The sequence below is a fragment of the Misgurnus anguillicaudatus genome, chromosome 20 (assembly GCF_027580225.2).
Source record: "Misgurnus anguillicaudatus chromosome 20, ASM2758022v2, whole genome shotgun sequence".
Lineage (NCBI taxonomy): Eukaryota > Metazoa > Chordata > Actinopteri > Cypriniformes > Cobitidae > Misgurnus > Misgurnus anguillicaudatus.
Window position 1 is genome coordinate 27913040 of NC_073356.2, and position 26809 is coordinate 27939848.

The 26809-nt window shown below is 37.9% G+C and overlaps 1 protein-coding gene across 1 annotated transcript in view; it reads left to right on the plus strand.

Moving 5' to 3' along the window:
* Window positions 1–22532, plus strand: part of LOC129454958 (fibrocystin-L) — a 67894-nt gene extending 45362 nt beyond the window's left edge. The window contains exons 45-76 of the mRNA XM_073858431.1: window positions 6992–7121; window positions 7271–7512; window positions 7628–7764; window positions 7872–8904; window positions 10469–10660; window positions 10799–10938; window positions 11178–11337; window positions 11492–11756; window positions 11839–11933; window positions 14771–14925; window positions 15178–15304; window positions 15383–15501; window positions 15736–15865; window positions 16153–16323; window positions 16501–16604; window positions 16726–16849; window positions 16933–17054; window positions 17363–17453; window positions 17586–17734; window positions 17892–18014; window positions 18224–18335; window positions 18502–18618; window positions 18722–18887; window positions 19033–19265; window positions 19358–19522; window positions 19673–19830; window positions 20081–20216; window positions 20388–20786; window positions 20872–21029; window positions 21341–21487; window positions 21705–21858; window positions 22096–22532. Coding sequence (XP_073714532.1) covers window positions 6992–7121; window positions 7271–7512; window positions 7628–7764; window positions 7872–8904; window positions 10469–10660; window positions 10799–10938; window positions 11178–11337; window positions 11492–11756; window positions 11839–11933; window positions 14771–14925; window positions 15178–15304; window positions 15383–15501; window positions 15736–15865; window positions 16153–16323; window positions 16501–16604; window positions 16726–16849; window positions 16933–17054; window positions 17363–17453; window positions 17586–17734; window positions 17892–18014; window positions 18224–18335; window positions 18502–18618; window positions 18722–18887; window positions 19033–19265; window positions 19358–19522; window positions 19673–19830; window positions 20081–20216; window positions 20388–20786; window positions 20872–21029; window positions 21341–21487; window positions 21705–21858; window positions 22096–22307 — 5966 coding nt within the window. The 3' untranslated portion in view covers window positions 22308–22532. The remainder of the gene's footprint in view (window positions 1–6991; window positions 7122–7270; window positions 7513–7627; window positions 7765–7871; window positions 8905–10468; window positions 10661–10798; window positions 10939–11177; window positions 11338–11491; window positions 11757–11838; window positions 11934–14770; window positions 14926–15177; window positions 15305–15382; window positions 15502–15735; window positions 15866–16152; window positions 16324–16500; window positions 16605–16725; window positions 16850–16932; window positions 17055–17362; window positions 17454–17585; window positions 17735–17891; window positions 18015–18223; window positions 18336–18501; window positions 18619–18721; window positions 18888–19032; window positions 19266–19357; window positions 19523–19672; window positions 19831–20080; window positions 20217–20387; window positions 20787–20871; window positions 21030–21340; window positions 21488–21704; window positions 21859–22095) is intronic.
* The last annotated feature ends 4277 nt before the right edge of the window (window positions 22533–26809 follow it).

The window sequence follows — 26809 nt, forward strand, 5'->3', positions numbered from 1 at the left end:
GCAGAGTATAAATGTTCTATTGGGTGAATGTCAAGACTCTGTGCAGGCCAGTCAAGTTCCTCGACACCAAACTGCCTCATCCATGACTTTACGAACCTTGCTAGTCATGTTGGAACAGGAAGGGGCAATCCCCAAACTTTTCCCACAAAGTTGGGAGCATTAAATTATCCAAATGTCTTGGTATGATGACGCATTAAGAGATCCTTTCACCAGAACTAAGGGGCCAAGTCCAACCCCTGAAAAACAACCTCACACCATAATCCCCCCTCCACCAAATTTTACACAATGCAGTCAAGCAAGTACCATTCTCCTGGAAACCGCCAAGCCTATACTCATCCATCGAATTGCCAGACAGAGAAGCAAGATTCGTCGCTCCAGAAAACACGTCTCCACTGCTCTAGAGTCCAGTGTGCATACTTTACACCACTGCATCCAACGCTTTGCACATAACTTGGTGATGTAAGGCTTGAATGCAGCTGCTCGGCCATGGAAACCCATTCCATGAAGCTCTCTATGCACTGTTCTTGAGCTAACGTTAAGGCCACACAAAGTTTGGAGGTCTGTAGTTATTGACTCTGCTGGAAGTGTCCGACTTCTGCGCACTGTGTGCCTTAGCATGCGCTGACCCCGCTCTGTGATGTTACGTGGCTGAGTTGCTGTTGTTCCCAACTGCTTCCTTTTTGTTATAGTTTGACTAACAGTTTACCGTGGAATATTCGGTAGAATATTTGTGGAAATAATTTTAGTATAAGTCAATGAATGGGAGACTTGTAGCCTTTATGGAAAATCTGTTATATACATTTAAAAAACAGCCATGGGGGGCGCTGCTGAGCGAAGCATGGAGTAAGACGTGTTTTTCGGAGCTCCTGCAGAATCTGTCAATATTTAATCCTACAACAGCATTTTAAGTCCGAAAATATACCTGATTCGCCGCAATTACCATAAATAAACACAAAATAAGTCTGACATTGATTTCGCGGATGGCAGCAAATCTCCGTAAATATAAGTACGCTGGCTCTACTAGCGCAAGGCCTGAAGCCTCGGGACAAAGTGCCTCAAGCCGAACTGCCATTTCCGATCGGCCTGAAGATATGAATATGGACTTCGAGGCAGTAAAAACAGACATCCTCTCTTCCTTGAGGTCAGATATATCATCAGTAATTAAACAAGAGCTGAAGAACGCACTGGCTGAAGATTTCGACATAATATAAAGCGAACTACAGGCGATACGAGCTGAAGTCTCAAGTAATGCCGCCGCTACGCGCTCCGAAATTGATCAAATGAAAGAGAACATCAAAGACGTTGAAGGAGGACTTTCCACCTGGTCAGATGAGGTGGTTACTCTTCAGACCACTGTAACCAAACTTACCAGCCAAGTCGACGACTTGAAAGAAAAGTGTGAAGATTTGGAAGGGCGGATGCGGAGAGGGAATATTTGCATCGCGGGAGTCCCTGAGCAACCTGGTTCGAACTCACCAGCAGCTGTATCCAAACTCCTGAGAGAGATGCTGGAACTGGGTAGAGAAGTGAAGGTAGACCGATCACATCGTACCCTCGCTCCAAGGAAACCGGGAGATAAACCCTGCACCATCATTGCGAAGTTACACTATGACAGAGATTGTGTGGACATCTTACAAAAAGCCAGAGAACGCGCACCGCTCAATTACAATGGAAAACAAATTACAATTTTCCCTGACTATACAGCTAGCGTTGCTAGGGCAAGAGCGGCTTTCAGTGATGTTAGAAGAATTCTCAGAGGGCGTCAGGGCGTGCGGTATGGATTGCTGTTCCCTGCCAGATTTCGAATTACACATGACGGAGAAGAAAAAGAATTTCGGAATGCGTCGGAGGCAATGGATTATGTGAACAAGAAAATTGTTCCAGAGACCCAATCTAATGTTTGATATGCTGTCTTAACCTCGAGGAATGGGTCACTGCCCGATAAGTAACCGATCTTTATTTACGATATTTAATTAAAGTGCACTATGACCCCTGGAAAGCGGATCATTATTATCCCTGATGTAAATATTGAATGAGCATCCCGATGATTAAGCTATTCAAAGTTAAATTAGATGCATATAAAGTGATTATTATTTACAGTGCTGTTGTAATAATACTTTTGTCTGAGTATTATTGGTTCTGCAGGAGCCAGTTTAACGGCTTATTTGCGACCCCTGGTTCTTATCTTGATTTAAGCACAGATAATTGTGGGCACTAGTAGGTCTGCTATTACGTACTGAGATAAGATCGTTTGTGGCTGCCTGTTCTTCCCGTGCAGCTTGGGGTCAGTCACCAAAAAAAATACCTGGACTCATTTATGTTCCAAGAACATTTCCTTCAGTTCTGTTTATGCAGGTCTCATTGTTTTCCTGAGACCTCTCACCGTTAAAAGTGATGAAAAAGTACTTCCTTTCATGAAACAGCTAACATATTGGTTACTATACTATACTGTACACCTGTTTGTTTTTTTTTCTTTGTTTTCTCTCCCCCTCTTGTTTGTGCAACTCACTGAATGTTTATCCCTATTTCATATATTGGAACATACCAGCATTAGGCATCCCTACTTTCTTGCTGAAATTTACTAATTTCTCTCCTTTATGTAATTAATACTGGGATCTATAAAGGTTATAAGCTATAATGTGAAGGGCCTTCATAGCCCTGTGAAGAGAAAAATGATTCTGCGGCAGCTTAAACAACTTAATTGCCAAATAGCATTCTTGCAAGAAACCCATCTTTCTGATGCAGAACATGAGAAATTAAAGAGATCATGGGCAGATAAAGCTTATTTCTCCTCTCATCCATCAGGTAGAAAGAAAGGAGTGTCTATCCTAATACACAGGCAGGTAAATTTTACCTTAACAACAACTCACAAAGACACAGAGAGTAGAATCATTTTGGTAAATGGCTCTATAGATGGCATTAACGTTTCACTCATGAATGTATACACACCAAATGATGACCGCCCTGCTTTCATTAAAAAAGTTTTCAATACAATTACACAGCATAGCATTGGAATATTATTAATGGGATGAGATCTCAATTGTATTATGTCACAACAATTGGATAGACAGCCTATTCCCACCACTAAACCTTCTCGAATGAGTAGGTTGTTAAAATACCAGTCCTCTGAATTTGGTCTGGTAGATGTGTGGAGAAGTAAATTTCCAAATTGTAGAGACTTTACATTTTACTCTCATAGACATGCGTCTTATTCTAGGATAGATTATTTCTTTACTCCCAAAGATGAGCTTTTCAGAATAGATGATATGAGGATATTACCAATGACGATCTCGGACCATTCACCCATGGAACTAATATGGAACATAGGACATAGACAAACCTCCAAACAATGGAGATTAAATGCTTCACTTCTCAATGACAAAGAGTTTATCTCTTTTGTAACGTCAGAATTCAAATCATATATAAGTATAAATGACTCTACAGAGGTATCACCACTCATAGTCTGGGATTGTGCAAAAGCATATCTCAGAGGTCGGATTATCGCATTCGCAATTGCCAAGAAGAGAGAGAGAGTAGCTAAACAACAAAAATTAGAACACACTATTAAAGATTTAGAGAAACAACATAAACAAACCACAAACCCACTATTATTAAATAAAATAAAGGACGCCCGAAGAGAATACAATAGCTTAATCGCTGATAAGATTGAAGGTAATCTAAGATTTATTAACCAAAAATATTATGAACACGGCAATAGGGCTAGCAGATTATTAGCAATTAGATTAAGAAAACAAAGATCTTTAAATATTGTCCAAAAAATAAAACCTCACAGCTCTACTAACTTCTGTACCAAACCCGATGAAATAGCAGAGTCCTTCGCAGATTTTTATAAATCCCTATACAAAAACTCAGATACCTGCAAGGACGATAATATAATGGGATCATTCTTAAAAAGTATAAAATTAACCGAGTTAACAGAGTCAATGGCAAAGGAGCTGGATGAACCTATAGAGGAAACTGAAATAATTGACACAATCTCTACATTGAAGAATAATAAAAGCCCAGGACCTGACGGATACATAAATGAATTTTATAAAATATTTAAGGATCTTGTTACTCCTCTCTTATTGAGAGCATATCATTATGCGCTTCAATCTGGTACGCTAGCACCCTCGTGGAGGGATGCAACTATTGTTGTAATTCACAAAGAAGGCAAAGATCCTACCGAATGTCAATCGTATCGGCCTATTTCTCTGCTAAATAGTGATCTACGTATATTGACTGCCATTCTGGCAAAAAGGGTTAATAAATTCATTAGTCAAATTATACATCCGGACCAAACGGGTTTTATCCCATAGAGATATTATGGAGACAATCTGCGCAGAACACTAAATATTATGAGCCATCCAAAATCTATAGGTGTAAAGGCCCTATTCTTATCACTTGATGCACATAAGGCATTTGATCGAGTATCGTGGCAGTACCTGATCGAAACACTTAAACGGTTTAAATTTGGCCCCAACTTCATAAAGTGGGTTCAAACACTCTATACAAATCCACTCGCCTCAGTGAGAGTTAATGGTTGCAGATCCGAACGCTTTACTCTAGAACGTGGATGTAGACAAGGGTGTCCATTGTCACCTTTGCTATTTAATATCAGCATTGAACCTCTTGCTCAACTCATTCGGGACGACAGAGCAATTAAGGGAATTGTAATTGGAGGTGAGGAACATAAGCTGTCGTTATATGCTGATGATGTCCTACTCTTTTTAACAGAACCGGAAACAACAATCCCATATTTAAAAAAGCTCATTCTAAAATTTGGCTTCTACTCTGGATACAAAGTGAATATGGATAAAACCGAGGCCATAGACGTTAATGGCCAAATTTCAAAACAAACCAAAATAAAAAGCAGGTTTAAATGGCCTGAAAATGGGTTTAAATATTTGGGCATCTTCATTCCCTCCTCTCTGAATCAACTATACAATACAAACTATAAAAAAGTGATTAAAAATATTAGTGAAGACATAAATCGCTGGACAGCTCTCCCTCTCTCTCTGATTGGCCGTGTCGAATCTATTCGTATGAATGTCCTGCCAAGATTACTCTATTTGTTTCAGATGTTACCTATTGAAGTGCCAAAATTGTCCTTTGACTTACTGAATAAAATAGTTTCTAAATTTATTTGGCAAGGAAAACGGCCAAGAATAAGACTTAAAATAATACAGTCACCAAAAAACAAGTGGGGGGCTGGGACTCCCAAACTTTAAGTTTTACTATTGGGCAGCTCAATTGAGACCCCTAATTTTATGGATGAATGGACCAAAGTCACATTAAAAATTTGGAGAACCATACAAACCTCATTTAACCTGTCCAAAAAAATTTCATCTGCAGCAAGTATTGGGTATCTCAATGACTTCCCACCATCTCGTACAGATGTGGGCTTCAAAAAGTGGTCTGAATATAAACTTCATTATCTTCACCAATTATTCCACAATGACACACTTAAATCATTTGACCAGATTAGAAAAGAATTTACACTCCCAAGGTCTGAATTTTTCAGATACTTACAATTGAGACATTTCCTTACAACACATAAGGACCTCGAAATTGTGAAAAAACCCTCTCCAGTAGAATTGCTTTTCAAAGAAATACAAAATGGACATGTAATCAAAAAAATAATTTCTAGAATATATACACTATTTCTATTGAAGAACCCAAATAATACATTACAGATAAAGGAAAAATGGGAGGCAGAAATGAACGAAACAGTTTCTTTGGAAACTTGGGAGGAAGTTTGCAGTGAGGTACACCATGTGACCAACTCTAATAATTGGAGGGAATTCAAATGGAAGATAATAACTAGATTTTTTCGAACTCCTCAGATAATTGCAAAATGAAATCCTTCCTGCTCAGACAAGTGCTGGAGAAACTGTGGCCAGGATGTTGGCAACCACACCCATATTTTATGGTCATGTCCAAAATTAAGAAATTACTGGAAAGATATATTTGATGCCCTTAAAGAAATCTTCCATTTTGAAATTCCAGAAAACCCTATAATTGCCCTACTGGGTGTGTGCCCAGAGGGCTTTGAGGGTAGAGCCAAAATATATTTACTACAAATTCTTTTTGCCGCGGCACTCAAATGTATTACATGTAGATGGCTAAAACCTGACCCCCCATCATACAATGCCTGGATCCAAAAAGTGTGGGAGTTGTACGAAATGGAAAAAATCACATATACCTTACGACTTCAGAAAGTCAATTTCTTAATGAGATGGGCACCTGTAATGCCTTTAATACTTCAGTGATTTCACATTATATGACCATATCTCTCATGTGCTGTTCTTTACTTTCCTTTGTCTTTTTTTTCTATGTATTTACTTATGTATTTATTCTTCTCTAAGCTCCCCTCCCCTGTACCAGGTGTATCTGTTTTTATTATTTAGATAACGTATCTGATGTAACTAAAATGTAATTTTTGTCAAGGCTGTTAGAATAGGATGGACCGACATGTTAAAAACCAATGTTATACTATATTGTATTGTTTTATGATTCAAAATAAACATATAAGTTCTAAAAAAAAAAAAAACAGCCATGGGTACCTGATCCTAACAGAAATAAAAATGACCTACATATCAATTTCAGAAGCCTCAGTTAAGCCTCAGAAAAACCCTTAGGTCAACATTTTCAGTGGTACTTATTGTCCCTAATACTGACACTATAGGGGCGGTTTCCCACACCAGGATTAGCTTATTCCAGGACTAGGCCTTAGTTTAATTAGAATATTTAACTAGTTTTAAACAACATGCCTTACTAAAAACATTACCTGTGTGCATCTTGAAGTAAAACAAAGGGTCCTGATGTATTTTAAGATCTGTAAGTGAAAGTTGTTTTCAGTTTGGAGAGCTCTTAAAAGTGTTTAAGTCTAGGACTAGTCTAATCCCTGTCCGGGAAACCGCCCCTTTATTTTTAACCCGTCCCTTGCAATGCAATGCTTTAAGGTTTGACTATAAATCTCCTTCTTCAGGAATCCCAGTACCTGTACCATGGACTCGTCTTTCCCAGACTGCACAGAATGGCTCAAGTACTCTCACACTGATGGATGCTGTCACCTGGAAGACTGGAGATGAAATTGTCATTGCTTCAACAGGAAACAGGTACAGTTTGCACTGCCAAATCTTGGGCGAAACTCAGTTTAAAGTATAAATGTATCACCATCAAACATTGTTGGCAAAGGTCAGATTGGTTGGTTGCCGAAACACAGAACTGTATCTGATCATTTACATCTGTTCTCATAAATTCACAGTCATAGCCAAAGAGAGAATGAGTTGAGGAGAATTGCCTCGGTTTCAGCTGATGGCAGGACCCTCACTCTGACTGAACCCCTGACCTACACTCATCTGGGTGTGTCTGTCACACTGCCTGATGGGACTGTTTTTGAAGCAAGAGCAGAGGTGGGACTTCTTACCAGAAACATTGTTGTCCGTGGATCCAACAACCAGGAGTGGAATGATTTGATACCAGCTTGCCCTGCTGGATTCAACACAGGTCTGGATCTTTGTTTATTTTGGACAGAAATAAGTAATAATTATTTGACATGCTCACACAAAATTATATGACAAATTATATTGCTTTACCTTCAATCTATTTACATTTCTTACAGAGGAATTTGCAGTGCAGACATGTTACCAGGGGAGATTTGGTGAGGAAGTTGGAAGTGATGAGTTTGGTGGTTGCATCATGTTTCGCTCGCCACAACCTGACCAGAACCTGGCAATTGGCAGAATTGAATATGTTGAGGTAACCGTTTGATATATAACTATAAACAAATGACAAAATGTCATTGACATTAAGACACCTAAAAACAAAAAGTATTTATACTGCAATTTTATTCCTCTAAATTTTAGGTTTATCATGCTGGACAGGGGTTCCGTCTTGGGCGATACCCGATCCACTGGCATCTAATGGGTGATGTTCAGTATAAGTCGTATGTACGCGGCTGTGCCATACATCAATCTTACAATCGTGCTGTGAGCATCTACAAAACCCACAACCTGCTGGTGGAGCGCAACGTCATCTATGATATTAAGGGTGGTGCTTTCTTTATTGAAGATGGCATTGAGACCGGAAACATCTTGCAGTACAATTTAGCCATATTTGTCAGACAAAGCACAAGTTTGCTAAATGATGATGTGACTCCAGCTGCATACTGGGTAACCAACCCAAATAACACCATTAGACATAATGCAGCGGCTGGTGGGACGCACTTCGGTTTCTGGTACCAGATTGATAATTGTCCTTATGGATCATCATCATATGGTGCCACCATCTGTCCGTTTAAAATACCACTTTTAGAGTTTTTCAATAACACAGTGCATTCACAGGGCTGGTATGGATTGTGGATCCTCCCAGAGTATTTCCCTGTGCAGAATGAATACTGGTACTCTACAACACCAGCACCAGCAGTCTTCCGCCGCCTGACCTCCTGGAACAATGAGAAAGGTGCTGAGTGGGGGAATGTTGGAGCTGTGCAGTTCAGTGAGTTTCTCATGGTCAACAATGAAAAAGCAGGAGTGGAGACCAAGAGGATCACATGGGACTATGTCAGTGGATGGGGGCTGGAAGGAGGTGCAGCCTTGGTCAACAGCACCATTGTGGGTCATGTGGATGAGCTGGGATTGGGAAATGATTACTGTACCACACTTGGTGTTGTTCTGCCTCTGGATGAAGGTTTGAGTGTCATCAGCACCAAGTTTGTGAACTTCAACCGGTCAACATGCGCAGCTGTTGGGGTGGCAGAAATCATTGAAACCTGCACATCCCACTGTGGAGGATGGAGCGCAAGATTTAGTGGGATCCAATACTATCAGTCACCCAATAAGGCCAGGTTCAGATGGGAGCACGAAGTGGTGCTTGTAGATACTGATGGATGCATGACAGGTGCAGACCCTTTAAAAGTTATCTTAGACTGGGGGGATTTAAACATTACATTAAATGTATATATAGATATACTGTATGTGTATATTAGGGCTGTCAAAATTAACGCTTTAATAACGCATTAACAAAAATAAATTTTAATGACACTAATTGAATTTACGTGCAATTAACGTAAAATACAATTTCTGTTTGACCCTTGGTCTAGCCTGTTGTTGGCCCTACTGATAAATTGAGATGCAGCCTTAGGGGTTGTGCACACCAAAACTTTTAAACGTGGCTGAAAACGCCTGGAGGACAAAGATTGCCAGCTGTTTTTACCCAAAGTTGAATAAATATTTTTTGTGTGAGCACGGAAAAACCACTAAGCGCCGGTTATCAGCGCGGAAGGAAACCACAAGCTGCTGGCTTTTTTGAAAAACGTCAAGCTTCCATTGGAAACAACTGAAAACAGGTGCTGGCCGCTGGCATAAAAGTTTTGGTATGCACGCCCCCTTAGACAGTAAATAGTCATTAATATCCCTCATATAAGCCTCATATCCCACCATGTACACACCCATTTTTAATCATAAATAGTCAATGAATGCTGACCACATATTAAAGGGATAGTTTGCCCAAACACGATATTAAACCCATGACGACCTTCAAGTCCAAAAAAAGTGCGTCCATCCTTCACAAATTAAATCCAAACGGCTCCAGGATGATAAACAAAGGTCTTCTGAGGGTAATCCACGCAGTGTTGTTGTGGAAGTATCCATATTTGAAACTTTGTTAACGTAGATAGCTACCTTCCAGTAGCGCCGCCATCTTAGACTCCTCTGTATTCAGGAGAGAGTATTAGCGTAGTGTACGCACTTTTCTTAGTGGGCACAGAGCAGCAGCAGAGTAGCCTCCGTAGGCTGCGTAAGCGCTCATCCTGAATGCGGACGCGACTGGGATGGCGGCGCTACCGGAAGGTAGTTAATTACGTTAATAAAACTTTAAATATGGATATTTCTACAACAACACCGCACGGATTACCCTCAGAAGACATTTGTTTATAATCGTTGAGCTGTTTGGATTTAATTTGTGAAGGATGGACACACTTTTTTGGGACTTAAAGGTCGTGGACTATGGCTGGACCCCGTAACATTACATTTAATCAACTGAAAGATCTAAAATATTTTCTAAAATATCGGAAAATGTGTTTGTCTGAAAAACGATGGACATGTGCAACTTGGACAGCTTGGGGGTGAGTGAATCATGGGTTTGATGTCGTTTTTGGCCGAACTATCCCTTTAATGAAACTGCAGCCAATTGTTCATTCGTATGCTAGATGCGCCTGATTTTTTTCACTTATAATAAACATACATGTGCATAAGGCATCATATTTTCCTATGCCCGTGTTAATTAGAGTATTAAAAGCTTGAAAAGTGTTACATTTAGGTAAATATAGAACAGATAAAAATGTGTGATTAAGTTGCGATTAATCACGAGTTAACTCATGACAATCATGCGATTAATCTAGATTAAATATTTTTAATCAATTGACAGCACTAGTGTATATCTAATATCTTATTCTTTTAAAAAGGCAAAGTTAACTCTAAGGTGTTGCCGATGAGTAACATCCTCGATCCAAGTCACTGCTCTCAAGTAGCAGATTGGAGTGTTGGTGTACCTGGAGCAGTTTGTGACAACACCACTAACTTCCATCGGCTGGTTATCAACAATTTCTCACCATATTACCTTCAGTATAACAATGCGACTCTCACTAACTCTTTTGGTAGGTGAAATAGTCAACTTATGGAATGACTGGGATATTAAAAGATGTGTGTGTGTGTGCATTTGATTCTTGTTTCTGTACAATTCATGTCATCTGACATCTTCATGTACTTAGTAAGCAATGTACTTACTCCTTTAGGGTCATGTGTGCTACCTTATGTGCCAGCCTTTTATGGCTGGATGGCACTGGTGCCTACAGGCCAAACCTATAACTGGTATTTTGAGTATGGTTACCAAATCACAAGCATATCATATCAGGGCATGATCTACGGCTTTAAGGTAAAGTGTGTGCTCTTCATAAGGCTTATAATTCGACATACATTTATAAAAAAAAATTCACCAAAATGTAATTTGTTCCAAAAATGAATTCTCTTTTCTTTCTGTGCAGTAGAAATGTTGAAAATTTAAGTAGCTTTAACTATTTCATTGTGACCACAGTTCAAATAGTAACAAAGCAGTTTGTTTTTTGTTTAATTATTTACCAAGTCTAATTCTTTCCCCTTTTTCATCCTTGATAGCCAGAGGATTATATCATTCTGAATCACAACTTTACTGAAGCGCCTGACGCTTTCCACATTATAGATTACCGAAAAGGTGTCTCAAAGCCCCTCGACCCTACTGTGAATGTATATGGGGACTGGTACTTCAATAAGTCTTCTAAAAATGTCTATTACATGGGTAAAACTACTCATCTCTTTATACAAGACATTTGCTAATGTTGCTTTTGTATTTATAGAAAAACATATTATTTGGGTGCTAGACTGTAAAATGTTCAACATATAAATGTCATAATATTAGAGAAAATTAAATGTTTGTTATATTTTGAATACAGTGTCCGGAAGAGACGATGCAGGCAGCCGAAGTAGGAGGAGCAGCAGCATGGACCGGTCGCTTAAAGACAGATCTATAAACTTCTTTTCATATCAGTGTTACTATTACTATGCGGCGTGTATCGAACCAACACAGCCTCCGCCCCTTTTGAATTTTACAACTGCACCTGGTCAGCCTGGTCCAGTTGTTCCACCTTATCCAACTGGTCTACCTGTTCCTGTTCCATCAGACAATTCAACTTCTTTGCCCAAACCTGAAGACTTTAAGTAAGTTACACATGCACGCTTGCTCAGCACATTTTGTATATTACCACGTCTATTGTTTGACTTTGTGTATCAAACACATTAGATGTACTCTCTGGTCAAATACGTTATTTTGGAAGTCAAGCCCAGAAAACAACTATGCTGTACCACAAACAGGCTCTGATGTGGTCATTCCATTAGGTGAGCAACTCTAATGCAAATCTCACAGTCACTTTAAAAAAGGGCAAAAGAGCTGTTTAGGTTGTTTTCCTTAAACCTTACATTTTATTGATGTCAGGGTGTGGTGGTGAATAACGTTTATTAAAACATAACTACCCTCAAGGGGGCAAACAATGACAGTAACTAGAACATAATCATGACAGGACAGACAAAGCACACACAAGACTGTATCATTCGACACAAAATGAACCAGACATCAGACACAATGGCATTAAATAGGGAAAACTAAACTACAATGACAAACAGGTAAAGGGAATAAACCAATCATGAATAATGAGCCCCCCTGTGGCTAATCTCGGCAATCGGTTACATCCAGCCGCAGCCAATGTTGAATACCTGTTTTCAACATAGCCGAAATATACAGGACCTTGTCAAAATGAACTAGACATTGAAAAAATACATGATTCTGTCACACTGTAAAAAATAAATTGTTGGCTCAATGAATTATTTTTTAGTAACTAGTTCCACAGAAATTTTACGTTCACTCAATTTCTGACTCCAAAGTGTTACCTGGATTGATGTTTTTTAGTTGGCCCAAACTTGACTCAAATATAAAAAAGTGTGTTTGCTCAACTAGCTTTATAGTTCATTCAACTAAAATGTTTTAATCAGTTGAATCTTTAAAAACTTACAGCAAAGACTCTGTCAATTAAAATTTAAGTATTTACTCAATGTTGTATGTGTTATTTCAATTAATATTTATTATTTGGGAATTTTTAAGAAACTTTTTTAAATTATTTATCAAATAATTTATGCTGGTGTTGTTAACAAATAATTAACTTCAGTCACATAAAAACAAAAGCTTTATTCACTTATTCACTTATCATACAGACTGAACATACAGAATTAAGTCTTCTCTAAATAGAGGGCATAAAACAGTCCAAAAGGCACTCCAAAGTCCGTCAGAACATCTGCAGGGCCATTTAGGAGACTTTCTTCAGCCCTCTGCTCTGCCTCTCCACACCATCACCGCTCTGGTTTAATAAAAAAAGGAATATAAACACACACACATACATAAATAACATGTTTAATATAATAAAGCTTGACGGTGAAAGATTTTATACCCTAAAATTGCCAAATTTCCCTCAGACATCACACGTAATTGAATTAAACACTCGGACAGGACTTATCACTGACTAAAATACTGACATCTCTTAACATATGAGTGCTATTGTTTTGTCTCAAAATGCCCGCCAGTATTGTATTTTATAAGGTTTGTTTGTAAAAATGTCCCAATTATAATTAAGACCGAGTCCTAAACCCTGTCCGGTATTATCTTAACTAAAATAGCTCCACTTTAACTCGGACACATAACATAACACACCTTTATATAACTAATATGTTTACAAAAACGTGGAGTATTTGCGTCTTTGCCAATTAATATAGTCTAAAATTAACATTTATTTACAAACACTTACCTGACGTGACCTTGAGGAAACGGCTGATGACTCGTGTCGTTGTGGGAAACAGTGAGTGATTCCGGCTGTTACATGCGGAATGATCTCAGATGAAATGACCTGTGATTCAGATCCTTCCGAGTTAAGTTAAGACATTTTAAATTAAAAACTCACGCACATACTGTACATACACACGCGTGCGCGAGCGGGTCGCGCGCACGTGCGCGCGCACACGGGTACACACACGGGTATATTTAGAAGTTTTATTTAAGATTGTTATGATATTGGGACTATTTCTCCACCCGCTCCTTAGCTCTGAAGTTCAAATTCGCATGCAGTCCGGTTATAACAAATGTAAAAGATATGAAACATCACTCAACAGCGATATCAATTAAGTGCAATCCTAAAATATGATTTAAAACATAACCCTTTCATTGTTAAGTATGAGAAATTAAAATGAATTCAATCACGTTTAAACGCTACAGAGATATCAGAGCCAGCAGTCGATTTCTGATGCGCTTGCCGAGGCGAGGCTGCGCTGGGCGGGGTGTGAGCGCTTAAGTGTCTGTGATTTTCTGGAGCTCATATGGAGCTCATCTACGTCCGAAAGTGTCCGAGCACATTTTTAAATAGACGCTATCTTTATTAACCGACCGCATATTTAAACTTTAAGCACATACATTCACGCCTGAACAACTCTTAAAATTACATTTTGTGACCAAATAACAGTAATATTATGAGCATTTTGTTGTCAGGAAACATAGCTGTCATAAGTCCACATATTTTCTTTGGGTTTTAAGAATATGAAACTTTGTGGTTACAGTTACTTAAAGAAAATTTTACTACAGTGTGTAAATAAATTATACTTAGTTGTTCAATAAATGTCAATTTTAAAGTCTGTGTTTTTTAAAAGAGCAAGTACCACAAGGATGTGAGTTTACACTCTTGATGAATTAGACCTGAAGTCCATACTAAAACAACTTGGTATAAAAAACAGCAACTTCAAAATACAGGTTTGAGATGGAATTTTTTTAAACAAAACATAAGAATCTTTATAGATTTTAAGTAAGAGATATTGCAGAATAAATACCAAAAGTGTGATCAGTACCTCAATGCAAAGACAGACATGTGGTTTGGTTTAATGTATATATAATTTCATATATTGTGTGTTATTATAATTATACAAACATTGGAATGTCTCCACTGGCCAATCAGAATTAAGAATTCCAGAGAGCTGCTAATAACTAACTAATGTTAACCCCAGTACTTATTTACTCAAAAAACTGCTATCCTAGAAATTAAGAAGGAACTAAGGTGCCTTTGGGTTTGCATAAAAACTTGTGCCACTACAACTAAGTGTAAAGTCGACACTAATGAAAAATGTAACACTTTGTTTTAAAGGGACATGTGTCATTGTAGATATTCAAATTCCTTCCCTGAACAAGCTGACAATATTTGGAACTCTGGAGATTCCAGACACAAATAATGGAACGGCAAACATCAGTGACTCACAATATAATAACGTTGTTTTGAATGCCACATACATCTCTATTCAGGTAAAAATCTACAGTAGACCAAATTGCATTTTACCATTTATTACAGCTGAAATCAGAATTTTTTATAGGACTAAATTAGTTTACAGAAATATTACAAACATTAAGATAAACATGCAGATGAAATACACACGTTTTCAAGGAGAGGTCTCCGAGCTCGGAATTTAACCTAATCCCAAAGAACTCAATAGGATTGAGGTTGATTTTTGAGGTTTTTTGGAAAATGAACTAATATTACTTTTCAATTGAATCCAGGGTGGACATCTGATTGCTGGGCGGGCTGATCAACCCTTCAGAGGTGAACTACAGATCATACTGAAAGGAAACCATTTCACACCAGATTGGCAGTTGCCTGGAATAAACCAAGGGTCTAAAGTGCTGGGTAAGGGCTGGTTAAAAAAAACGTAAGCAGTTGCAATAATATAAATGATCATATTTTAGAAACACTGCTGTTTTCCAGGTGTGTTTGGATCTCTTGATCTATATGGCATGCCACACGATGTGTATCACACTAAACTGGCCAACACAGTCCAAGCTGGAAACAACACTCTCTCTCTGGAGGAAACTGTTGACTGGAAGGTCAGTCCTTTAACTAGGGATATCAATTGAATGTGTTAATATAGTGTGATTTAATTATAAACAATTATAAAAAGATATAGAAATTAAATAAAACGTGTCATTGTTATGAACAATTGATAGGCATCATATTATTATTGATAGGATCCATTACATACTGTATATCAATGTGCTCCTACATTGGCTTCACTTTAAACATGTTATCCACTTTTTATGTTTTAAATTTTTTACCTTCAGGTTGGAGATCAGATTCTGCTGTCCACCACCAGTTATGACCCGTGGCAGACAGAAATCCGCACCATTTCTGCAGTCTCAGATGATGGCCGCACACTGATCCTGGACCGGCCTGTATCATACACACACATCGGTTAGTACTTTTCAGCTCTTTTTTTTGTTTATCCACAATACACACACAACACATTCCAACACACAAAAAAATGCAATACAGTATCATTTAATATGATTCCTTTTTTTGTGTAACCGTTACACCAAATGAGAAAAGTGGAATGAGTTAATTAGAAAAGATTTGGGGAAGCAGCAGCATGGAAGTCAAGGCTGTAGCTGAAATCTTGTCCCACCCACATAAGTATGTGTACATTATTAATAATTTTGCATTATTTAAAATGTATTGTATATATGTCTGTGCTCATACAGGACAAAGATACATTGTGCCAGAATCTTCTAGAAGCTATCAGCTTGCAGGGGATGTGGGTTTGTTGACTAGAAACATCAAGATCATTGGACAGGAGTATCCAGCCATGAACACACAGTCTTATGGAGCAAGAGTACTGGTGGGCACCTTAACAAGAGGAAATACTTACAGAGGTATAAAACATATAACATAATGCTTAGGCCTAAGAACCCAAAATCATATCTAGAAGGTCATCTGAAAATGAGTGACAAATGAATTAGTTAATTTAGACACTTGCAAAAATGGTAACAAATTCATATTTGTACATCATAAGTAAAACTTAAGCTCACCTGTGATATTTTGTGTTACAGGAAAAGCTCAGATCAGAAACGTTGAGTTCTACCACACAGGACAGGAGGGATGGAACGACCCATCAGATCCACGTTACTCTCTGGCATTTCTAAACCTTGGAAATGTGAGAAGAAAGCTTGATTCTTACAACTGATTGATGTTTATATGTACACCAAATGCATTGTTACAGTATGCATTGAATTAATATTCTAAAACCTCATTATTACAACTGTTTTATACTGTAGGTGGCAGATGAGTCCTACATCAAGGGATGTTCTTTCCATGATGGCTTTGCTCCTGCTATTGGGGTGTTTGAAACAGATGGACTGAATATTGATGACAACGTGATCCATCACACTGTTGGAGAAGGTGTTTGGTCTTAATGACTGTTAATGCTAAATTATGATGAAATATTTTACTGATTCTCTCTTTTGTCATTTTCTTTTTTTAAGGAATCAGAGTATGGGGTGATAACAGTGCTGTCAGGGGAAACTTGGTTACTATGACACTGTGGCCAGGATCCTACAATGGTGCAGCGGAGACGTTTAACACTGAATGGAATGCAGCTATTGAGGTAAAAGTTTAAAAAATGTTGACCATGGTACACACAAAAATGTATAATCATGTATCATTGTATTTACTGTACATGACATTCCATTGTACATTTATCAGATTAACAATTAAAACCTTAACATAAAGAACATAAAACCTAACCAGCCATAACCCTATAGTATTGACCCAAGCCCCCCCCCCCCCAAAAAAAAAGCAATATCATGGCACACTTGCTGTTAGTGACAAAAGAGAGAAACATTCTGTACAACAGCTCTTACAGAAAACACTGTAGTTAACTACATTAGTAATTATAAATCTTTCATGTTTTAGGTTAATGAAGCAACCAATGTGATTCTTGAAGGGAATATTGTAGCTGGTTATGAACGAGTGGGATTCAGAATTGATGGAGAACCTTGCCCAGGTATATACTGTAAGACTGTAGTGTATTTTTTCCAAAGATGAAATGTATGGATGCCTTAATAAGATAGTGTTTAAGATACTTGTGTAATGTATATTTATTAATTGCTACTTTATTTCTACAATGTGTCTAAAGGATTTATACGATCAGTTGCCCAGTGGAGTGAGAATGAAGCACACGGTGGTCTGTATGGAGTCTACATGAATAAAGATGGACTTGCTGGATGCTCTCAAATCCAGGGGTTCACCGTCTGGAAGAGTTTTGATTTTGGCATTTATGTTCAGGTATAATAAGCATCTTTAGTACTCTACAACTCATTAACACTAACTATGAAGTATTGTAGAAGGCATAGTTGTTGAATTACAAATTGTACAAATGCAGTACATTGCTCTTGTAACTGATGCAATATAAAGATAAACGTTGTCCTATTCTGACCTCCAGGTATCTATGAATGTCTACATCTCTAATGTGATCCTGATTGATAATGGAATGGGTATCATGCCAATAATCTACAGTCCTCCCTCCGTCAGCCACGCATACACCAACAAAACCATCAGCGTACAGGTGAGGATCCACTGAATAATTCAGTCAAAATTTTTTGCTTTTGGCTTAAATAAAGTATAAACTAAAACTGAATTAAACGGCTTTCTTATATCAAAAGTATGTATCATTGAATCAATTTGTTTAAATATTCCGTTATTACGACAAACTTAGTTATAAGTGTAATCAGGAACATGTTTAGCCAACACACCTCCTTGAATATCTTTCTTCAGGATGCCCTGATTGTGGGCAGCAGCCCTGATTTTAACTGTTTGGACAAACTGGCAACAACTGAGACCTACGTTGCACTCAGTGAAAGCCACAGGGCTCCACGACCCCCTAAAGGTACAGTTTCACAGACATGGCCATGAATTAGATCTCTTCAACATGCATTCATTTTGAAAAATCTAAAATGAGTAGAAATTAAAATGCAGTAGTTGTATTTTCTAAATAGATTTTATTGATTGATTTAATTGTATTGTATAACTGATGTGCTTTCTGTGTACAACAGGTGGCAGGTCTGGAGTTTGCTGGCCGACGTTTGAATCTGACCACAACCAAGCACCACAGAAACCTCACGCCGGACTCATGAGCTATAATGCTATAGGTGGTCTACTGACGGTCTCTGGTGAGACACATCTTCTTAAAATGTGTTCAATCTCCAATATCACCTATGAAATAAGCTATAAACTGCTAACATTGACACACTGTACTTTTACTTGTTCCTGTAGATACAATCTTTGTTGGGTTCAGGAATGTTTGCTCCACTGAAAGAAATTACATGTTTATGACCAACCCAAGAAATGAGGACCTACAACATCCAATCAGTGTTGAGAGGATCTCTAAGATAGACAGCACTGAAGAATCTCTAGCATTCATTCATAACCCTGATCTCAGGTAAACTTAAAGCTTATTGTTCATTAATTATTGCTTTAACATCCTCCAGTTATTGCAGGCATTCCAAAAAAATCAATATAAAGTACAGGTGACTAATATAATTATACTTCTTACCTTGTTACATCTTGCTTTGCTCTTATCGTAGTAAAGTGAACCCATCAGACTGTGTGGACATGGACTGTGATGCTAAGAAGAAGACTCTGTTGAAGGATCTGGATGGAAGTTTCTTGGGTGCAGTAGGAGCAGTGGTGCCGTATTCAGAGTACGAGTGGAACGGAGACCCGCGGCATGGATTGGGTGATTACCGCATCCCTAAAGTCATGCTCACTGCTCTCAACGGCAGCCGCATACCTGTCAATCAAATAGCTCCTAATAAAGGTAAACCTTAAAGTTCAGCATTATTTACATTGATGTAAGAGAGCCATAAGAACCATAAGCAAAATTTTATCCCTGTTGTATTATCTGTACAGGTGTGATCAGAGACTCTTGTACATACATGAACACCTGGCAGAGCTACAAGTGTTTTGGACTCAACTATCAGATGCTGGTTATTGAAAGTCTGGACGCAGACACAGAGACAAGACGTCTTTCACCTGTGGCCATCCTGGGGGACAAATATGTAGATTTACTAAATGGTAGAACCATCTTCAAAATGTTCTTCTTTATTTAACATCCTAAATTACAATTGTCAAGATACAAATCTTGTCAAATAATCTAGTTGTCATTGTGAATGTTGCTGTATTCATTAATTTTAAACGGTGGATATCTTATTTCTCTCATCTCAGGCCCACAAGACCACAGCTGGTGTACAGGTTATGCCTGCAGGAAGAGAGTCTCTCTGTTTCATAGCATTGTGGCCACCAATAAATCCTTTGATATCTATTTCACCAGCACAACACCACAGAAGCTGAGACTTATGATGCTCAATGCTAAAACTACAGAGGTTTGTCTGTTAGATGGACACTACAATAAACACACAACATCTAGAGGACAACTTTCCTTTATATTGTGTTCTATCATTTTGTATTTATGCTTTGTGTGAGTAAGGTTGCACAAAATAGTAAATGTTTATGACAACAAATGTATATGGCATCTCACTTGTAGACAATCTATATTTTTGCTATTCATTTCCATAGGCTTGTTTAATGGATTTATGACCATTGCACCCAACACTAAACGTCTTTTCTCTACAGGCTGTTAGGGTGGCTATATATTATTCAAGCTCTCAGCGGTTAGACGTGTATGTAAACGACAATTTTGTTGCTCCAACTAACGCTCAGTGGAATGCAGCTCACACCGATTACACACCGCTTGAGCCGACATATCCAGGTACTGTAATGGAGATTACTATAGCTCTCCAACAGGCTTGGAAGGGATTTTTTGGAACATGTTTTAGGATTAAGAAAATTTGAGTTTTATTATGTCAAATCTTAAATCTAGTTAGTAGAGGTCATGACTGCTTAAAAGAAACCTCTTTGATTTTCTCTTTGCTCTCTTTAGGTCAATATCTTCCAAGTTTTGACTCTGATCATGGCTCCAACTTCTTTGACCCAGACTACAATATGTTGTACATACTTCTTCGTGGCTCACAACCGGCCCAAATACGTACTTCTGCTGTTCTTTTCGTGGCCTTCAACCTCCCGGCCATGACTGAGGCAGAGTTCTATGGACCTAATCTGGTCAGAAATCTGGCTGCATTCCTCAGAGTACCACCGAATATGATTCGAATCACCAAGGTCATCCGCGAGGGCAGCAGTGCACGAAGACGGCGTGCGACTGGACTGACGGTTGAGATTCAGATCAGTCAGCCACCAATCCAGACCATCATCAGCACCAACAACACAAACAACATCGACAACACCACCAGCATCAACAACAGTACCACCACCACCACCACTGGTAAGGCCAAACAATGTCAATTATGCATCAATTTAACTGTAAGATAGCTTTACAATGTCTAAAACACCATTATTAACATCTGTAGTTGAAGATGAGCAGCAGTTTGTGATTCTGAGGAACGCTGCTGATGAACTGGGCCGTGCTGCTGTATCAGGCGATCTGAGTCAATCCATCGGCTTCAATGTGTCTTCTGTGGACATGATCACACCACCACCCCCTTCTAGTGACCCATCCTGGAGTCAAGTAAGACTAACACATGTTTAAGCTGTCTTAACTGAAAATATGCCAATGCCATTGATTTGTCTCAAGATACACCTCATTAAATTCAATAAACAATAAAACAATATTAACTTTTAATTAGCAGTGTGTAGTGTCACTACCATATTTTTTAAGGTAGCTTGACTATTCTTTGTAACCATAATGCCTAACAAAAGTAACTGATGCAAAGTAATGTCATCTAATGCACTCTATTATGCTGTCATAAATTGTTACAATCTAGTAATAATAAAACACACCACGCTGTTTTACTTATTTTACCTGTAATTGTCTGTAAGGTGGCCACTCAGGAGGTGACTCGTGAAGACCCACAGGTGGAGTCGGTCAGCACAGTGTCTTCACTGATAATTGTGGTCCAACCGGTGGCTGCGTTGTACCCTGGACCCCTCAGCGTGCAGCCCAGCATCATGGCTGTGGATGCAGCGGTGAGACAGAATTAACTCCTTGTGACTTTGGCTAAGCCCCACCTTAAAAACTGTGGTACTGATAAATCCTACCTTAGCAATCGTTGGCATCCACAACGTCATAAGACAGAGCAATAGTGCTGTCTTTACAAACAAATACTAAGTAAATAAAAGCAGACTGCATTTTATATTGATTCATTCTACAACTTTTTTTGGCATGTGTTTTGTCTGTTTTCAGGGTAACTGTGTGTCTGTTGGAGTGACGAGTCTATCAATCTCAGCTGTGCTCAAAGATGCTTATGGGAATCCAGCAGAAGGACTTTCCGGAAACACCACCATCCTGTTCAGTGGCTGCTATGCAAATTACACAGACCTCAGCATATTAACTTCTGGTAAGTCATTTTATCTATATAAAAGTCACATTTAGTTTGTATGTCTTTTGATTTGAATCACTTAAATTAGAAAGATTTAGATAATACATGGTTTAGGTAAACTGTAGGAATGATTGTTGTAGTTCTCCAAAAGGTGTTAGTGTTACATTACTATCCTTAAGGTTGTAGAAATAGTGAGTTTTCTGGATAGGCATAACTGGTCATTTCATTTTCCTCTCTCTCGCTGTTTTTTTACAGGTGTTAACCTGAAGTTGGCATTTACTCTGAATGAATGGAATGCTGAGTCGAGATCCTTTACTGTCAGAGAGGTTACAACTCCTGCACCTGTGGTTGTCACCACAGATTGGGAATTTCCAAGCATCTTTGACTCCAGTCCATCAATCTCATCACCATCTGTGTGTCTGCTCGTGCTGTTAACTGCTATACTCCTCCTGTTCAGAGAAACCTAGGAACCAAACTAAACAATGTAGAAACTACAATGTTCTTTCATGCTTTAAGATAATTAATAATTATTTATTCTTGTTGTTTTCACATAATTATAATAATCATGATTTTTAAGCTATCCCTATTTAGTCTGAAAGCATTCTGTGATGAGTACTAGAACAAAAACATTTATTACTTTGACAAAATATATTTAAACTTATTGTTTAAATAGCTATATTGCTTAACTGTTATTACATTTATATGATGTTTCTCAAATAAAAATCAATATGTAGCATGATTGTGCACTCTCATTTTTTACAATACAGTGATGTTATTATGGGCCATCACTAGAGGGCGGTTAAGTTCAATTTTTATACTCAGACACCTGCAATGTCAGAGATAATAGGTATATGTTCGAGTTGACCTATCCTAGATCGACCGCTAAGATCTGCCGGTTTCAGGCGGGGGTGGAGTCAGACGCTTGCTGCATGTCCTTGTGACGTTGCTTATTTAATTCAGATGAAGTGGATGTAATATTTGTAAGATAAGCAGACATTTTAATTGAAATGTAGCAACCAGAATTGGTTTAATTTTGGATAAAATTATGGATGTTTCAATCCAATATTATTTTGCATAGGCTATGTCTTAAAATAAAGGGCCATTTATATGTTCTTTTGCACGTTCAAATTTTAAAAGTAGATGCGATTAGATTTATAATGATTTATAATGTTTTATACCACGGGTCTGTCGAATGCTGCATTCTGATTGGCTGAGAAATGTTCTATGGGTGTTGATTATTTTTCTGTAAACCGCACACCTAATTTTTCAAATGTCTTAAAAATAGGCACCAGAGCAATGTTTGTGGTAACCGTGGTATAAGCGGAATAATTGACTCCGGTCCTTTGAATTATTTGAAAATAATGCACACCTGCGGTGTAACGGCACTCCGCTTCGCGTCGTGCCGCATTACCACCTTGGTGTGCATTATTTTCTTATAATTCAATGGCCCGTCGTCAATTATTCCTTACATAATGATTACACTTAATGTAGTTTTACACATGAAGTTACAGTTAATGAAATCAGGCAAGCAGGCAATATGAATGCAAAGCTGTACATATAGCTATATTTTAAAAATGTGTACACTGCATTTAATTTATTATTTCACTTATAGATAAATTAAAGCCATTCTTATACCTACCCAACATATGCCTTTATTCTAAATAAACACTTGTTAGGCACTTTATTTCCACTTCTCAAACATTTTCTTCATTTAAAATAAAGCATTTTCAATGTGATAAGCTATATATTCATTAATTCCTGACCCTATCATACATGCTGCAGCAACCTCAAATATCACAACAAAAAAACAATGCTTTAAATAATCTATATTGAAACATCATGAGAGCAATTTGACATGCATGACAAATTCGTCAAAGGTTATCCTGTAACAGCAGCACCAAACAAAATCACAAGCCTTAAAATACTGTAAGTGTGAGCTGCGACGAAACCAAAGATAAATCACACTGCTTTGTTCATAACACAGCAAATTAGATATTATAATACAATGCAACATTATAAAATACAACGTTTTACCTTACCATCTGAACTTAAAAGTCTGTAGATTTTTGTGTGTGAAGTTTTTTCTCAAACGCGAGCTGAATGAGCTGATGATGAAAAAAACGCTAAAATTTGATTTTAAAACTGCACGCGATGCTCAGCTGTTACAATACTGTATATTTACTGTATAACCATCTTATATCATTTATATCTACTATATAGTATGCCATCACCCAACTGCATATTCTAATTTTAAAGGGACCATTTAAAATATCCGCCAAAAAAAAAATCAATTCATACTCCACACTCCAAACAGACGGGGGCAGTATACCTCCAGAAAGTGAGTTGGTCTATTTTAATTTAGCAGCTGCAAATTTAGCAGCATATATCAAGTTTGATTTACATAAGCAACTAAGTTATCATTAGTCACAAAAAAAAACATTCGGTCTCATTAAAATTGCAATGTTTTCCGCTACGTTTTGTGCGTCAATTAGGTGTTCATTATCATCGAAGACATTTCAAGCTTCTTAGCTAATGTTACATTTTAGCATCAGCTTGGTAGATAACGGGTGAAAACCGGATCGGATCCGTGGGTAGAGCTAACTATTAAACGCTAACAGCTAAGGATGCACGATAATTTGCATGTGATAGTCATTGCGCTTCAGTGAAGCAGGTTTCTTGATTAAAAGTGAATTGCCATCAGTTGCTTTCAGATGGAGCCACATTTACTGCACAAAGCCGTAGTTCATGTACAAGCTGAGCATAGGTTATCGCAATGCCTATAAGTTAACTTCTAGCGAAATACTAACAGCATCTTACTTACCAATCGAAAAGAAATGTTGTCATTTCGGAGTCGAACCTCATTTCTTTCATGTCCATTAGTTGTCTCCAGCGATGAAAAGCAGTGCTAGTATTTACTCTGGTTCGGTTCCTTTATTTATCATATTTTATTTGTGATTCCGGGCGCATTGTTCCCTGCAGCAAATGGTTGTGGTAGTGGTAAATGTCTCTTGCTTTAGCCATTCTTCCGCTCTCTTCCCTGAACTGAAATACGTCCGAAAACCCTATTGCAAGGCAGGAAGGCATGTCCGAATCCATGGCTGTCCGAATTGCATTTCTCTGAGCTGCCTTCATGCTTCTTAAGTCAACAAGTCAGCTTCGGACGCAGCGGTAGTAGTAGAGGGCTGTACTCCCACACACGCGACTTATTCATTTATTGCAGTTTGGCTGGCGGTTATGTGCGTGGCCCGCATACCGCCTCCCATGGTCGAAATTGGTATTACAACACCAGTCGGGCTGTAGCTAGTAATTTAGCATGCTAATTCAGATTAATATTTCTGCAGCACTATACCTTGTCATTTTTTGAATGACATCTTTGCCCTTATTTCTTCTCATTCTTTTGATGCGTGTAGCTAATTTTCTAAAATCTTTTACCTCAATTATTACAAATGGCACCTTTAATAAAAAGAACTACGTCTAAAACAAACACACTAAATGCTGCTGGAGACTTGCCATTGGCTGTTGTATTTGAATGTATAAATAATGAGGTGAGTCTAAGAAAGGATATGGGGCTATTTAGGGCATGTTTTAATACAAAAAAAGTTTCATTTTAATAGGTGTTGTGTTATTACGTTTATGTAATACTAAATTGCATCGTTTCTGATATATATTTTAAAGATGCGTTTTTTTTTTAGTTACCGTCATAGAGAACAGTAGTACTTTTCCTGTGACTTAAATACTGCTGAAGAGACCTCTGTTGCTTGAATAACCTATTCAGACGATAGTGGGCGGGAGCTGTAAACACTAGTGTTTGTTAACAGAAGACGTTTTATGTTTAAAGAGATTCCGTTATTTTATGGTTGGCTGGATATTTTTTTGGGGGGGCAGAAGGAAAATCTGGGGGGGCCATGCCCCCCCCAGCCCCCCCGTAGACCCGGCCCTGATGTATGTAATGTATATGTATTGTTCTTTATTGGTAAATCAATTATTTTTACAGTAGGAATCGCTGAAGTACTTATAAGAGCAATACTATCATGTATTCTGTAAAATATCATTTAAAAATTTCATCATTTCCTGTTTTCAATTTCTTCCTTATATTTATAGCCTACGTGTTTGATCTAAAACTATTATGTTTACATACAAATTAATTTGTATAGGCCTGTTTATATATTATTAACACTTTACATCGTGTGTGTGTGTGTGTGCTATGTTTATATATTTATTAGTAAACATCATAATTTACAACAAACAGGAAGAATAGGCTAAGATATAAGGTAAAAAGTAGTAATAGAAAACGAAAAAAAAACAAAAACGAAAACTTTAATAAATGGTAATATTATTGATATTATGAACTAATTCAAATCTTTAATCTTTCTAAATAAATTATAAACGTAACGTGATGAAAACGCTATAAGAAACACATAGAGGGATCAGACTTCAACAGAACTCCGGATATCTTCTCTAATTATTTTCTGTTCAAATGATTAAAAGATTTTCAGATGATTTCATCACTCCAGTCTGTCCGGTTGAGGGCTTTTATTGCAACCATAAACACCTACGTTTATCTTCAAATGGTGTCTTCGACGACGGTATATTATAAAAATGAAGGTCATCTATTTTGGCATTCCTATTCTGACACTTAACAGCACAACAAAACATTTTCTAGTGAGTTATATTGTTCATTTCACTCGTGTCTCATTCATTTCCACTGTTTTTCTGCCACCACATGTGCGCGTGACGTAACTGTGACGTCGACTCGCAAAAGGTCTATAGATTAATGGTCCCGTACACACTATTAATTCGGTTGTCACTTCACCTTTTAATGCTTAATCCTGTTCTGTACACACACAGTTCAGTAATTTACGGGACTCACAATCGCATTCTACACAACGTGCATCAAAAACATGACAGGTCTCTCTTCTGAAGAAATAAATTCCTAGAAGGGGAAAAAGTCTTCCGTATGCGTGGATCA